The sequence below is a fragment of the Maylandia zebra genome, linkage group LG9, assembly GCF_041146795.1.
Source record: "Maylandia zebra isolate NMK-2024a linkage group LG9, Mzebra_GT3a, whole genome shotgun sequence".
Taxonomy (NCBI): Eukaryota; Metazoa; Chordata; class Actinopteri; order Cichliformes; family Cichlidae; genus Maylandia; species Maylandia zebra.
The window spans coordinates 15,573,154-15,587,608 of record NC_135175.1 but is presented as its reverse complement, the minus strand read 5'-3'; the positions used below and the strand labels follow the sequence as shown (position 1 = coordinate 15,587,608).

The 14,455-nt window shown below is 40.9% G+C and overlaps 2 protein-coding genes across 2 annotated transcripts; one reads left to right on the top strand and one right to left on the bottom strand.

Moving 5' to 3' along the window:
* Positions 1–1,194: 1,194 nt before the first annotated feature.
* On the top strand, positions 1,195–3,187 carry LOC143420283 (uncharacterized). The gene is made up of 4 exons (XM_076888070.1): positions 1,195–1,647; positions 1,737–1,836; positions 1,937–2,066; positions 2,567–3,187. The coding sequence occupies exons 1-4, from the start codon at positions 1,520–1,522 to the stop codon at positions 2,662–2,664; spliced, it is 456 nt and encodes a 151-aa protein (XP_076744185.1). The 5' UTR covers positions 1,195–1,519; the 3' UTR covers positions 2,665–3,187.
* Positions 2,770–14,052, bottom strand: ipo4 (importin 4). Its single transcript, XM_004546466.3, has 30 exons — positions 13,684–14,052; positions 13,303–13,389; positions 13,134–13,213; positions 13,012–13,053; positions 12,783–12,912; positions 11,870–12,049; positions 11,639–11,704; positions 11,457–11,558; positions 11,250–11,333; positions 10,445–10,600; positions 10,271–10,324; positions 10,061–10,170; positions 9,837–9,945; positions 9,369–9,498; positions 9,100–9,213; positions 8,767–8,880; positions 8,519–8,642; positions 8,185–8,296; positions 7,973–8,094; positions 7,812–7,889; positions 7,531–7,588; positions 6,786–6,891; positions 6,337–6,530; positions 6,157–6,207; positions 5,826–5,951; positions 4,601–4,827; positions 4,346–4,478; positions 4,092–4,196; positions 3,630–3,699; positions 2,770–3,447 (listed from the first exon to the last, which is right to left on the bottom strand). Exons 1-30 carry the CDS (start codon positions 13,747–13,749, stop codon positions 3,317–3,319), a joined length of 3,261 nt encoding a protein of 1,086 aa, XP_004546523.2. The 5' UTR covers positions 13,750–14,052; the 3' UTR covers positions 2,770–3,316.
* Positions 14,053–14,455: the final 403 nt, after the last annotated feature.

The following is a 14,455-nucleotide window of genomic DNA, read 5'->3' as shown; positions in this document are numbered from 1 at the left end:
ATCTTTAATAAAATGTTACTTATTCTTTGCATCTCAAAGGACTGGACTTCTCTTCATTGTCATACGATGACTGAGCCTCTTAGAAAAAGCCTACACATCAGTCTCTCTCTTTCAGATTCTGCACATGCTGTAGAAACATGCTGCATATAGAAATTAATGAAATGTGAAATGTTACAGAGGCTTTATCTCCTGCCTGTGACGGGACCAGATGGTGCCTCGCTGGCAGAAAAACTCCTCTGTGACCTCATGGCTCAATAGCGATATGAGCGCTTGCTTGTCAAATACCTCGATGAGGCCAAGAAGCCCGAGCTGAGGTCAGGGCAGAAATCCTCATTCACATCAGCACACTGGAATGGGAATTTTGTTGCTATGCATTCAGGTGGTGACATCGTGCCAAGAAGTGTCCGTTGTACATAATGTTTGGTACAAGAATAGCCAGCTGACTGCTACGTTTTCCACTGTGTACAAAAACATTTATGGTGCAATAGTTTGCTCAACATTAGTTTTGATAGTTTGTCACTGTGGCCATTAACAGTGGAGATTCCCTGTCTAACGTCCCTGCAGCATCAAAGGAACTGACGAAAGTTTGCACAAAGGAAAGTGAAAAGCTGAAGATAAGTGTACAGGACAGCGCACAGTGTGCCCGGTGTGATGCTACACGTCATGTGTTTGTGTCCTACAGCAGCAGGATTGAAACTTTGAAAGTTGGAATGCATTTTTTTCTTTACAGCGGAAAATGTGACGCTGTGATGTGAAAGACTGCTGTCTCACCTCAGCTCTCAGAGAAATGAGACAGAGGGCACACGGGGAAGCCTGACGATGATAAGTGGAGGACTAGATATGGTGGATGGATTATCTCATTAAGCAGTCATGAATGTGTTGTTGACATTGAACCTGAAGTGACCTTGTCGCTTTTTCACTTCCTTTCTTGTCACAGAGTTCACTAATTTAGCCTGAAATCACCAATCAGTTAAAAAGATTAAATGTGTAACGCACTGCACAAAGATGAGGTCGCGTTCTACCTGATTTAAAAGCAGAAGCTGGTCTGCTCATACACCTGGCCCTAAAAACACCAACATCCGTCCATCACTCTTGTGACAGTCTAATGAACCTAACATCTGAGTGACACATAACACACATTCACACTGGCTGCATATATCAGCCCGGGGGGCAGAGCAGAACGCTGTATGAATCAGACGCGCTCACATATTCAGGCTTTCCAGAGGCGTTTACCATCAGAAGAAGCAGAACACTGAATCATCAGCACCCCGCAGAAGAACACAGCAAGCAACAGCTCTAACAATAAAGACGTGCTGGAACCAAAAGGTGCAGATAGCAAGTTTTAAAAGATAACGCACAGGATCAAAGGGGGAGAGGGTAAAAACCCACTGCCTCCTGAAATACAGATCAGCAAGTCAAGCTGGCAGCAGACGACACAAAACGCTCTCTGGAGGAGGCGGCAACTGTGGAGCAGGCTAACCGACCGGCAGAAAGGAAGCTCCCGGGGTCCCACAACAAAATGTTGCGCGTCATAGTGGAGCGGGATATCCCCATGTCGGTGACACTGCCCATCGAGGTGCAGGCCGACCTGGCAAACCAGCCCTTCCCTTTCCTGGACACCACACTTGCTGATCTGGGCATCCAAGAGTGAGTCTCACTCCATGTGAGGAAGTGTTTTTATTTTGTTTTTAAAGAAGCAATCTAATGAATATTTATTAATGTGTGTGTATATTCAGGTCAGAGGTGAAGGAGAGGGTGGTTTGGGTTGACACCAAGAAGACCCAGGTGAAAAACAAAGCAGGGAAGCTGAAGGAGAAAGAGATCACTATCCTAGAGGTACAGCTGTGAGATCCAATTGCAGGGATGTGGTGTGATGGCAGTCTGTGGAAATCAGGTGACAGTGAGAGCAACTTGATTTTCCTGTTCTGTCCTTCAGGTACGCGTGAAAGCCCAGAAGCCAGGAGACAAACAGCTCCAGGAGGTCCTGTACAGCACCGAGGCCCACACTGACCGCTCCTTCTGCCGCACTGGAATGGATATCCTGCCCTGGAAACAGACGTGTGCAGGTCTGGAAGCAGTTTAAATCTCACACTTTTGATATGTGAGGCTCATAATCTCACTTCTGCTGCCGTTCAAGTTGGCTCGGGGTTTCTTGATTCAGATTTTTCTTTGCTTTGTCACTGTTAGCCAATATCTACATTGCCATGCCCCCCAAAAAAGCCACTCTCCCTGCAGTGCACAGCGACCTCTCAGATAACGGGTGACTTGTCAGACTCATGTGGATCACAGTGGTGTGCCACAGCCTGAGGCAATGACAAAAAAATCGTACCAAACATTACGTCAGCGTCCACATAAAACCTGACTTCTCAGCACTGTCAGGAATCAGGTCCACTTTTCAAAATGACAATTATTCATTTACTCTTGTAGGAGCAGAATTAAATGCAGAATTAAAAGCCCTCAGAGCCTCTGACGATATGTGGAATTTATATCTCAGACATGAGTTTTCCAGTTAAAATGCCACATGGGCTCACAAAGATTCTTCTGTGTGCTTCTGTGTTTGCATCAGGGGAAAATGGACTGACACCCGTGCAGATGACTATGGCGCTGGACACTGAAAACAAGCTGCCGGGCTTTACTCAGGCTCAGGGACAACGGGAGATCTGAGGAGCAACACAATGAGTACAACTGAAATTGAACAAACTTAACATCTGATTACCTTTTTTTGTAAGAAAGTTTTAACATGAATGCTCCAACGGTCCACAGCAAAGCTTATTATGACAAGACTGGTTTTATTTAGTGATAAATACTTCTGAACTGACATTGCATAACTTGTTAGAATTACATTACTGAAGCATTTGTAAAAAGCTTCTGTCCTTGTTAATTTGTGTTTTGTGAAAGTTTTTTGGGCTCTGTAAGGTCACAGGTTGTATTTCTGAGCATCAGCAGAGTACTAAAGGTAAAGTAACTGTTTTCAAAACTAATAACTCAGCATGTGTACAAACATTAAGAAATCTCTGAATAAGGCAGTTCAAAGGAGCAAGAACACACATCTTTCTCCACAGGTTAAATTGATTTATAGTAAAGCAGGAAATCAAAATAGAACCAGAACTCCTAACATAAGAAAATGTAAACACAGCATGCATGTTAGCAAATAAATAAAAAGAAGAGCTGCTGAATGTAATAATAACTTTTGAAGAATGGCTGAAGTGCTGCACTTAGATCATCCAGCTTAAACATGACACACAACTGTCCCATTTTCTACCTACAGTATAATTTTTCTGGTTGTTGAGTGGAAGGATGTATCTATGTGTGTGGGCTATGAGGCAGTGATGGCTGCGCTGAGACTATCCCTCTGCTCTGCAGGAAGTGAGGTCACAGCTGCTTGGAACTCAGCACTGTGGTTCTGGGCAAACTTTTGCATGAGTGCTACTGAAATGTTCTGGCTTTCTGTGGAGGAGAAACAAACAGAGTTAGAGGTCAACACTGGAGACAGATCACTACAAAAGAACGAAATACTGATGAGAGTGCTGTGCAGGATGCTAAGAAACATCAGATGTGAAGCTCTGAGTCACGAGGGTTCATTCGAGGGAATTTTTACATGCAATCTGCTATTCTGCAGAAATCTTCACCTTTATCAACATCCTTGTTGCCTAGGACATGACTGGAAGCAGCAACTATGGGTTTCATTAAATTCACGACCTGAAAGAGATAAAAAAAAAAAATACATAAACTTAAGAAAAAAAGTCTGATTCAAATATTTTTTACATTTAGGGACAAAATGCACAATGTGAAGAAATTCAAGATTTACATCAGAGCATGTCAAAGTTTCTGCATGTGTTAGATTGTAAGAATAAATGATTTAACATTTAATAAAAGATGATTGGTCAGAAGTTTTCCTTACAAAGCATCTTTCTAAACATGTGAACAGCTGCTCTTTAATAATCAATGTGGATCAAAGACTTCTTTCAACACAAAATAAATGTAAGGAAACACAATTTCCTGTGCAACACAATTGACAACGGACCACAGTGATCTAAACTCATCCTCTACATTGGAAATGTAAACAGATGTAAATGTGGTTTTGACTGTACCAGAGCAGGGCTGTGTGTGTAGAGCATAGCCAGGCAGCTGAACACTGTATTGTTCTCTTCTTGGTCCTCTTTGAGCGGGAGACGAGCCACCAAAGCTGGCAACACCTGTCAGTGAGCAAAGAGTCATTTGCTTGAAATTCTGAAAACATTTTTGCAGCACTGTTGCACTCAGCTTCCTGCTTGTGAAAATATGCTGTAGTTAAGTTTAGCTGAAGAGGTGAGAACCATTAGCTGAAATATTTAATATAACAAACCTGTTCCAGAGGGACAGCATCCACATTGCTCATGATCATCCTGCAGAGGGCAGCACACAGGTTATCAATTACCCTGAGGTCAGATTCCTTGGACAGCAGGTTGGAAAACACAGACAGCATCATGGGATAGTCTCTGAGACAGACTTTGCTAAGGACTGCAATGGATTTAATTTAGTCTGAAAAAACAAAATAAAATGTGTACTGCCAAACACAACAATTATTCCAAACAGAAGCACACACAGTTAAGAAGGATACGATACAACGATGGGTCCAGCTGCCTGAGCCAGGCATCCCAGTCCAAACACGCTGTTGTTCCGAACCTCAGGGTCACTGTCCTTCGCTCCAGCTACCAGTACAGGAAGCAAGCGATTGGACAGGCGGCCTGCCACTCCCCGCCCCCCAGACACGCTCATGAGAGCATGGAGGATTTCTGCAATGGTGCCCACAGAGAAGGACCGGTCTGCCACAGTGCACGAGGATTTCTATGAAATTCAGTAAATAAATATGATTTATTAGGGTGACTCTTCCCAAAGAATTTCAAACCAGATTAAAAACATTTCTCTGTGCTTAGCAAAATCAATCAGTTCAAGAGTGACAGATTGTCAATGGAAAATAGTAGTCAGTATAAGCTTTTAATGATATAAGTTTACATGTGATAGAATACTGCATGATGACCTTTATATTACTTAGAACTGATTGTTCTTTTATAAAACTTGTTCAGATATTTTTATCTGAATCTTCCCACAGCGATAGTAAGAAGCTGAACAAGCAGTTCTGAGCTCTTACCAGGAAAAGGGGCTGCTTCCCACACACACACACACACACACACACACACACACACACACACACACACACACACACACACACACACACACACACACACACACACACACACACACACACACACACACACACACACACACACACACATCAATATTCCACTGAACAAATGTTTTCATTATTGTATTACTTTTCTTGTGTATAAATAAAGACAAGTGCAAGAACAGAGCGCTGATCACAGGGCCCCCCACTCTCGTGTGAGCGCTCTGTGACCGCCCTTGCAAGTAAAAACTACAGCGTCTGTGTGTTTCTACCTTTCAGACTCAGCTGAAGAAGTGTCTTTTAGAATAAATCTCTTGACACAGATATATTACGTGATATTTACACTATGGAAATGTTTTCTTTCTTTATTGATCTTAAACTTTGGGATATTTGGGTCAAATATGTTAAACCTATAAAATTGAAATTTTGGAAGTCTTCGTTAAATGACTGTGTGACTTTATTTATGTTCTCTTTTAAATATTTTTTCTTATTTATTTATAAGTTGAGATCTGTAACATCTACGGATGGCAGGGGATAACACATGGTACTAGTTCTGTTACTTGCTTTGTAATAAACTGCCATCTGAAAAAAGAAAAAGGTGCTGGGGTATAAAGTACTCCTGTCACACGCCTAAATGTATCAGTGCATTCGGACTCACAGCTTTGTTCATGATGAAGGGCAACAGGTCATTGAGGAAGGGGAAAAAGTTGTCTGCAGGAACGGAGGCGGCCACCAAGGGGATTCCCTCCCCTGCAAACTCCTGGAGCATGGCATCATACTCTGCCTGAAACACACAGCACATCAACAGGAATAATCAATACGGAGGGAAAAAAGAGATAAAAACTTCACAGACTCGTATTGTTACTTTTGACTGCATTGTATTTAAAAGTGGGCCACAGAAAACACTAAAGCTCTTGGATCAGGACAGATATTTTCACAGCAAAAATTCAGCATTGTGTTGATCCAGTTTACTGTTTGATTTGCAGCACCTGTTGGTCTTCATCATCAGCTTCATCACCACCGCTGTCCTGACACGGGGTCTGAGAAGGCAGAGAAAACAACAGGAAAAAAAAAAGTGGAAGGCTTTTAAAGCACAATTCATTCTAAGCAAAACAATCTGTGACAAATGAGTTTTGGCAAATAAAACCATCCATCACCCACACCCTCACCTTTTTCTTGAGCACATCGCGGATGGCATGGCTGATCTCCTTCAGGCGGGAAGGGTTTTTGAAAACCTCCTCTTTGCAGGACTTGATGACACTATTCATGCTTTCCAAGACACCCATCACAACATGACGCTCGGGCTCCCTTCGCACCGTTTCCAAAAAGCAGGGAACCACTATATCCAACAACTTCAACAGGGCTGAGTGTGCGACAAAAGATGTGCAGAAACATCGAAGAAGAAAGTTAAAATGTATGAAAAGCAATGGCGCTGATTCCTGTTATACACAAAAAGCACATTTCTAAGTTGAAACTGGATATAATTTTCCAGGATATAAAATCTATATGCAACTTTCTATCTCTGTTTAGAAACTTGTCTTATCCGCCTCGGTTGTGTTACTGAATCTAGAGCAGACAATACTACTGCCTAATTCAGCTTGCTGGTGCCCTGTAATACCCTGCTGGTTGGCCTCAGTGGGATTCTCCTTCCACACTTTGTGCTGAGCTCGGCAAAACTGCCCCATGGCTCCAAACGCTGCCCTGCGAACATCCTCATGGGGAAACTGGGGAGAAAAGTAAGAGAGAATACTACAGCTTACTGGGTGGGGCTGACAGACGTGACAGGTTCAATGCAAGTATGACCCTCCTGAAGTTAAAGGAAGATAAAGTATGAGGGACCCTGGCATTATGGCAGAACCAACAAGGATTGACCCCTAAAAAAAGGGATACTGTAATGCCACATTTTTCTCACAGCAGTACCAACATATCGTCTGAAAAAGTAAGGTATTAATAAAATGATATAGGCACAACAGCTAGCAGGAAAACATTTGATCACCTTGCCAAAGCATAAATGTGTTTGTTTGGTTTTTTTTAAGGAAAGGGTCTTTAATGTTTATTAGCCACAACTTACAGTCTCTTACAATGTATTTAGCAGTAGTCTATATACTGTTAGAAGATTGTTTTAGCTGCCTCACCTTTGTTAAAGCTTATCAAGGGAAATAGTAAAACATTTTTATATCTGTGAAAATAGCTTTTAAAACTGACCAAAGATAACAATATAAGGCAGGATTCAAATCAACATTATCAATTAACCTATAGACGGTCATTTATAACTAGATGCACAATTACAGACCACAAAGTGCCCTTCACAGCACATTAAACGAGAGGGATATTTGGTCAACCAGCCAACCGGAGCCACTTACATCTCTCATCTCATAAACCTGCTGGAAGCTGGACTCCAGGAAGGGCTGGAAGGCAACACTGTCAGGGGAAACCACAGCAATAAGAGCAAAAATTACACACATGTTCACATCTAAAATGTCTCGCATGGGACACAAGTTTTAGAACACTTCCTAATTTTTTATTCTTATTAAGTACATTTATCCATGTGTGTTAATCTCTGTAAAATTCCCATCACTGAAGGTTTAAAAAAAAAAAAAAAAAAAAGAAAAAAAAAAGAAAAGAAGAAGTTACAAAGTTTTACCCAGCATTGAAGGCAATCTCTCCTAGTGCCTCGCAGGCATCCTCCTTTTCGTCAATGTAGGCATTCTCCACACTGAACCTAAGACATGGACACATTGGGTTTTCAGTGTGAGTATTTGGATGAACATGAACTACGTGTGTGTGCAAGTATGTGAGCCTTACCCAGCCACATCATGGATATCTGTCCCTTTGTCATCTTCTAAAAAAATCTCTGTATCTTTTTCGTCATTTTCATCGTCATCATCGTCCAGCAGAACAAACGCCTTGTCCTCCTCAAGATGTGCCTGAAAACAACAAAATAGGAAGTGGGAAATTGAAACATTCGTTTTAATTGAGAATATTTCAAACACAAGTGCTACAGTAATAGTTTCTACCGTGACGCCTTCACTGGACTTCAGAGCATACAGCATTACAGTTGTTATGGCAGTGAGGTGAGGAGTCAGGCAATCAGGGGTGACTATGGATACAGCAGAATAGAGGCTGTACCTGAAAGATGGAGCGACAGAGAGGTGAAGGACAACCAACAGGTAAGCTGGAGCTTTTCTGTACTACTATTTATGAAGACCACAACAACACAATAATAAAGCTCTGACAGCAGGGAGAGATCTTTTAGCAGGGAATGAAATGAGGACTAGTTAAAAATGTGTTTTGAATCACAACGTTGACTTCTTGAATGTTTGCTTTGTTCAATAAAGAGTTGTAACATACGTGCAGCGTCTTAGGTCAGGGTCATCAATGGTATTGGTGAGGTTGAGGCCCAGTTGAACACACTCAGCAGCAAGAGGACTGAAGACATCTTTGCCAATGGTGCGGGCCAGAACAGAGAGAGTATCTGACAGCAACAATAAAACAGTGAGACAGAGCCTACAGAAACTACCAGGGAACGTGTGGTTAAAATGTTTCCTGATCTCAAAAGAAAACTTTTTAGTTTAGAGAGAATTTTGAAGTTTACCAACCCAAAGACTGAGTTTGTAGAGACCTCATTTCCTCTGTGGTGGTGGTCAGAAAGCCCTTCAAACTTTCAATAACTGGGGTGAAGTAGGGAACCAGCAGCTCCTTGGCAGCATTGGCTGTTAAAGTCATTTGAGGTAGTTGAGAGATTAGGTTAGTTTTCATTTAAGAGATAAGATTTAATGTCATAATAGCTTGTCTTTCTATCTTTCTGTATTTGACACTGGAAGAACAAATAATTGAGGATGTTTATTGAACTATTATCTTACACAGTCAGTCAGAAAACTAGAACTCTTTTTTTTTACTGGTTAATGTATAAAACCCTGACATTCAGTTACCTATGGCACCGATAGCAGACACTGCCAGTTCTTTTATCTTGAGGTTATCAGTGTTGTTCAGAGCAGAAAGCATCGTCTCCATCAGAGTGGGCAGATAGGGCTCAATATCAGCTCCTGTTTGTAAAACCAAAATGAGAGATGATGAAAAGAAGGTGACTTTTTGTTTTGTTTAACAATAGTTTTTGGTTTGCAGAACATTTTGGTAATTTCTCCCCTTGTAGGGAAGTTGTGTGACTTTTACTGTGCTTGTCTCTGGGGAGATATTTTACCTAGGTTCTCCATGAAGTTCTCTAGGGCGTAAAACGCTTTCGTGACGTGGCCAACCTTGGCCTGGTTCAACGAAGAAAGGTATCCCAGCAACAAAGGCATCAATTCTGAACAATACGTGCTCACTTCAGGCTGGAAAGCAAAGAAGGAAAATTTAGAAAAAGAAACTGAGAATAGTTCTTCGTTTTATTGTGGAAAAAACTATACACATCCATATAGATCAGGTTTGAGATAAGTGACACTTTAAGTACATCCTATAGCATGCAACATCTTATGATAACTTCTGTCCATTCCTTCACACACAGTTCCCGTTGTAAATAAGGTCTAAACTGAGCATACTGTGTCACAAATAGAATAAAACATGCAAGCACTTCATTCCAGGTATAAACCCCAAAGAACCAGATTTTAAAGGCTTGAAAACCAAAAATAAACAGAAAAACAGCTTTTCCCACTGAGGTGTTCTGACTCACCTGTAAATGTTCAGAGAATTGTCCAAGGGCAAAAAGGCCTGCACTGCGTACCACCTCACTGCTGTCTGAAAGACTCTGACATACTGTTTGCAGCACTGATTTTAAAATCCTACCACACAGATACACAAAGAATGTTTAGACATTGTCAAAAATCAAACTGCATGTATAGATTTGAACACATATCAACAACATATATACACTTATTTCATGTCAAGCGTTCGTACTTAGTGCGTATGTGGTCTGCACACCCTTCAGCCAGCACAGCAAGACACATGAGGCCTCCCTTCCTCTGATATGGATTTTCACTGGCAAGGCAGGTCTGAGTAAGGGGCATCTATTACAAACAACAAAACAAAACAAAACAATTTAACACACTATCAGAAAGCAGATACAACAGCCAGGGATCAGAGTTATTCCAAATCTATATGACCTACCAGTTGTTGGAACAGTTTCTCTGGAGGCATATGAAGAGCCATAGTGTCAATAATCTGAAAACAGACAAAAGAACAGGTCAAATCTTATTCAAAATTACTTTAAGCTCCTGCAAAGTGAACTTCTTTGATAAAAAACAACAAAAAAGCACAATTTATATCAAAATAGTTAAACACCTGAGCAGCACAGTGTTTGGGACTTTCATTATCTGTTCCATCTCCGCTGTCGTCCTCTTCATCTTCTGGGTCCTGCTCACCCGGAGGTGGAGCTGCAGTCAGTACAGGGAAAATGGCCTGCAGGATTGGGCTCAGGAGCTTCTGCTTCAGCACAGTCTGTGAAGATTAGAAAAATATATTATTTCAAATTTCGCATCCAACTTTTATATTCCGTACATTTTAAAGCTATGTGATACTCCACCAATAAGTATCCAATAAAAACCAAACCAGTTCCCAGCTGCTGGGAGTACAAGGAGTATCCATTATGTAAATCCGCTTTTATTCAGTTATGTGTCACAAGAGATTGCACTTTGTTTTTACAGTCAGTTTAATTCATTTTGCATAACTAGTCCCATTCCCAGAAAACACTCATTTATTCATTTTAATCGAATACAAAGAAAATCTTGTAGACAAACCGTCTCTTCCTAGAAGGTCCAAAATCAGATGACCTATACTTATGACATATATAATTTTGTCAAGTCACAGCTTAGTATTTTTAATTATTCTCTAAATTCTATAAATTATAATGACTAAACTGCACATAATAAAATGTGTGAGAACAGTGTTAACTTTAATTTGTGAATTTTGAATGTTTTCGTTGCTTTTTTTAGGATGGCTATCAGTGGTAAACACTACGTTTGGTGTCAAGAAAAGACAAGACAAGCAGTCATGTCTTTTGACAGACCCATAAGATTCTCATATGCTCTACAACTCCACATACACACACACATAAGGCAGATATTTAAAGAGCTGGTGGATGACTCACCTTACTCTTCAACTTGATGAGGAAGGTGACGCAAGAGAGCGCTTTCACTCGCAGAGAGTCACTCAGATTGGTGTCACTGCCGACCTAACACAAGCAGAAAGCACATGTAAAACCCTCTGAGCATTCAGGTACCAAACATCACTTGTCAGCTTTAAAAAATGAATAAAATGTAGAATATCAAACAGAATTCACACAATTAGGTCGTACCTCCAAGAAGAAGCGGACAACGTCAGCAACATGTGGGACGATAACGGACACCTCACTCTCCATGAGCTCATTAAACACCTCCATGGCCTCACTGGCTTGGTTCTGTGAAGGGAGAGACAGAAGTAATAATTTAGTAGGTATTTATCAACACATTAGGTACAAAAGCATTTGCTAGAATTTACCTGATCAGCCTTGATGAGACATTTCAGGGCAACAATCAGATTTGGGAGGATGGAACGCATCAGGTGCTATAAGAGAGCAAGATGTTATTGAGTTGTGACAAAATACTTCTAGATTTTTGAAAATTATTTCAACTTAAGTTGTAACGGATCACATGCAGTGCAATTATAAACAAATCTCTTGTGGAATAGTTTCAATGTCTGCACATTGCCTGAAATGTTGTTTTGCCTCACCATCTCTTCTGTGCCAATGAATTCTGTTATGGCTGTGAGGGTGAGGATGCAATAGTACAGAGCTGTAGGGTTGTTGTGGTCTTCCAGCACACTACGAAGCAGCTGCAGGAGCTGGCAGTAGTGGGGCTTGAAAGGCTCAGGGTTGGATTCGATCACCTTGTTCAGCAGCAGGAGTCCAACCTGGCAAAAAAATTACGATATTTCTAGTGATTAAACTATGCACAAATTGTAATAAAATATGAGACTTTAACCCAAATGTTTCAAACATAAGGCCTGAGAACCAGAATTGGCCAGCCTAATACAGCTGAAAAAAATGTAAAGGGGGATATAAACTTTGCACTTTTAACTGTATGTTTTCTAACCTTTACAGACTTCACCCATTTATACTAAACCAGAGGGAAAAAAAGACAGAAATTGACCTGTTTGGAAATCTGTTTTTTGTTTGTTTAGACACAAGGTAACAAGCAGGGAAAACATAGAACAAACAGTATATTTTCTGTGAATTAACAAAAACTTACTGAACAGTCTGGGCAATGAGCTACCATTTTTTACACATTTACTTCTTACAAATTAAGCCCAATGAGCTATACTGGCAATTGTCTTTCATTAACTAAAGCATCATTTGTTATTATCATGTAGAAAACCTGAGACATACAGTTAAAACTGCACTTCTTTTTCTTATGTTAAGCTATATTACAGATTAAATGTGTAGTTAAACTTTCACTGGTGTGTATCACTTAAAATCAAAGTCAGCTTTATGTGGCCCACAATGCAAAATGTGTGTGACATCCTTGCTTTAAGCTATAGCTAACACAGGTTATGAACTAGTCCAGACATGTGCATCTATCATCATGTTACACTTGTAAATACATTAAACTAATCTGAACTCCTATCTGGTGCTTGATCAGGCTACCTGTCTGTCATGAGGGTTGCTGCTCTTGGTGGACTGATTGAGAAGCTGGAGCAGGGCAGGCCAACGGTCTGGTGTCTCATGTTTAACCATTACAGCGCACAGCTGGGAGAGTGAATGCTGCACCGTGTGCCTGCAAAGAAAATAAACAGAGAAACAACGGCTCATGACAGCTCAAATGTGTAGGTCTATATCTACAGAATGCAAAACAGTAAGTGCAGCATTTTCTTACTCTGTTTCCTGCATGAAAGCCTGCAGCACCACTGCCTTCAGACTGTGTGAATAAAACGCAAACATCACAGTAGAGTTTAAACTATGAAAGCTGGTAGTGTGAAAGAAAAGTAAAACTCAAACCTCTCTCTGTCATTAGGGCTGATCTTCTTCCAGTGTTTCTTCACCCTCAGCCTCAGCATCACTGCAGCTGACTGACGGATCTGCATGTTGGATGCCAAATGTTTACAAAGATGGGCATTCTTTTCACACACACACACTAGAGGATAAAATAATAAAAGGTATATAGTACCTGAGGGTTTTGGGAGCCACTCATGACCGCACACAAGCCTGGAATAATAGCTGGGTCTTTGAACGCCTGTTTCAGCTGGGCTGTGGCCTAAAAGAGGACAAAAGAGATTGTCTGTGGTGGGTGCCACAAAGAAATAACAGCTCACCAACTGACTCACAACCTAAGCCTGGTTTTTAATTAAGGTACCAACTATTCAGGCAGTAAACTGCTAATATAACAACCCAGTGGTCCTAAATATCAGTACCAGTGGTTTAACAGTTAGCTAACCAAACCTTAACAAACATCAGCTAGCTTATCTCCAGCAGCCATTTCAAAAAGTTCACTTATAGCCGGGCAAAGTAAGGCTAACGTTAACTTTAATAAAATTATTTGTGACGTTACCTGCTGAATAATTGCATTATCAGGCTGTGTGAGCTGCGAAAGAATCTGCTCGAGCTCTTCTGTCATCTCTGTCACCCCTCAGATAACCGTTTTGTGAGCGGTACTGTTAGTTGACGTTGACGTTGACAGACTCGTACATAAAACGAGTTGTGTGCCTTCTTCCCAATGCGACACCTGTCAAATATGTCACTTGGTAGTTCTAAAAGCTAGCTACAGATTTTCCTTTTGGGAAAATTCGATTTTAAAGTGCGAAACGAAAAAGGAAGACTGATAGGTGACAATATCTAAGCTCGGTCCGGTCCACGAACGCTGCAACTGCCAGCACGCGAGGCAGAACCGGCCAGGAGTTCCATGTGAGTTGCGTTAAAGGGACCAGCAGATTTCAGGATTTTTCAGTATTACTGAAACAAACAGCGCCTTCATGTGGTTAGGAGGCCCAATACAACGCGTTCAAATCCTCATATCTGAGAAACTGAACGGGAATTTCTGGCCTGTTTGCAGTTCGATGAAATAGAACTGGGGAAGAAAAACCCAACTTCATTAAATTTGACACCACCGGCATGAAATGACTTTCTGTTTTCTGGGAAAATCCAGTGTTTCAAAGCACTCTGTCATTTCCTGGATGCAGGTGATGTTGTCTTTTCTGCATCAGATTTATATATGAAATGTTTTTATTTAAGCAAGAGTAAAAACAACGAAATAATTCAAACAAACAAAAAAAAAAGCAAAATGATGCGAAGCTGAATTTGAAATGGTACATCACTGATTAATC

Coding starts and splice junctions, on each gene's coding strand:
- LOC143420283 (XM_076888070.1), top strand. CDS start 1,520: ATGTTGCGCGTCATAGTGGAGCGGGATATCCCCATGTCGGTGACACTG. Junction 1,648..1,736: donor GCTGATCTGGGCATCCAAGA/GTGAGTCTCACT, acceptor GTGTATATTCAG/GTCAGAGGTGAAGGAGAGGG. Junction 2,067..2,566: donor CTGGAAACAGACGTGTGCAG/GTCTGGAAGCAG, acceptor TGTTTGCATCAG/GGGAAAATGGACTGACACCC.
- ipo4 (XM_004546466.3), bottom strand. CDS start 13,749: ATGACAGAAGAGCTCGAGCAGATTCTTTCGCAGCTCACACAGCCTGAT. Junction 6,892..7,530: donor AGGTTTATGAGATGAGAGAT/GTAAGTGGCTCC, acceptor TTTTCTCCCCAG/TTTCCCCATGAGGATGTTCG. Junction 3,448..3,629: donor CAACAAGGATGTTGATAAAG/GTGAAGATTTCT, acceptor TCTCCTCCACAG/AAAGCCAGAACATTTCAGTA.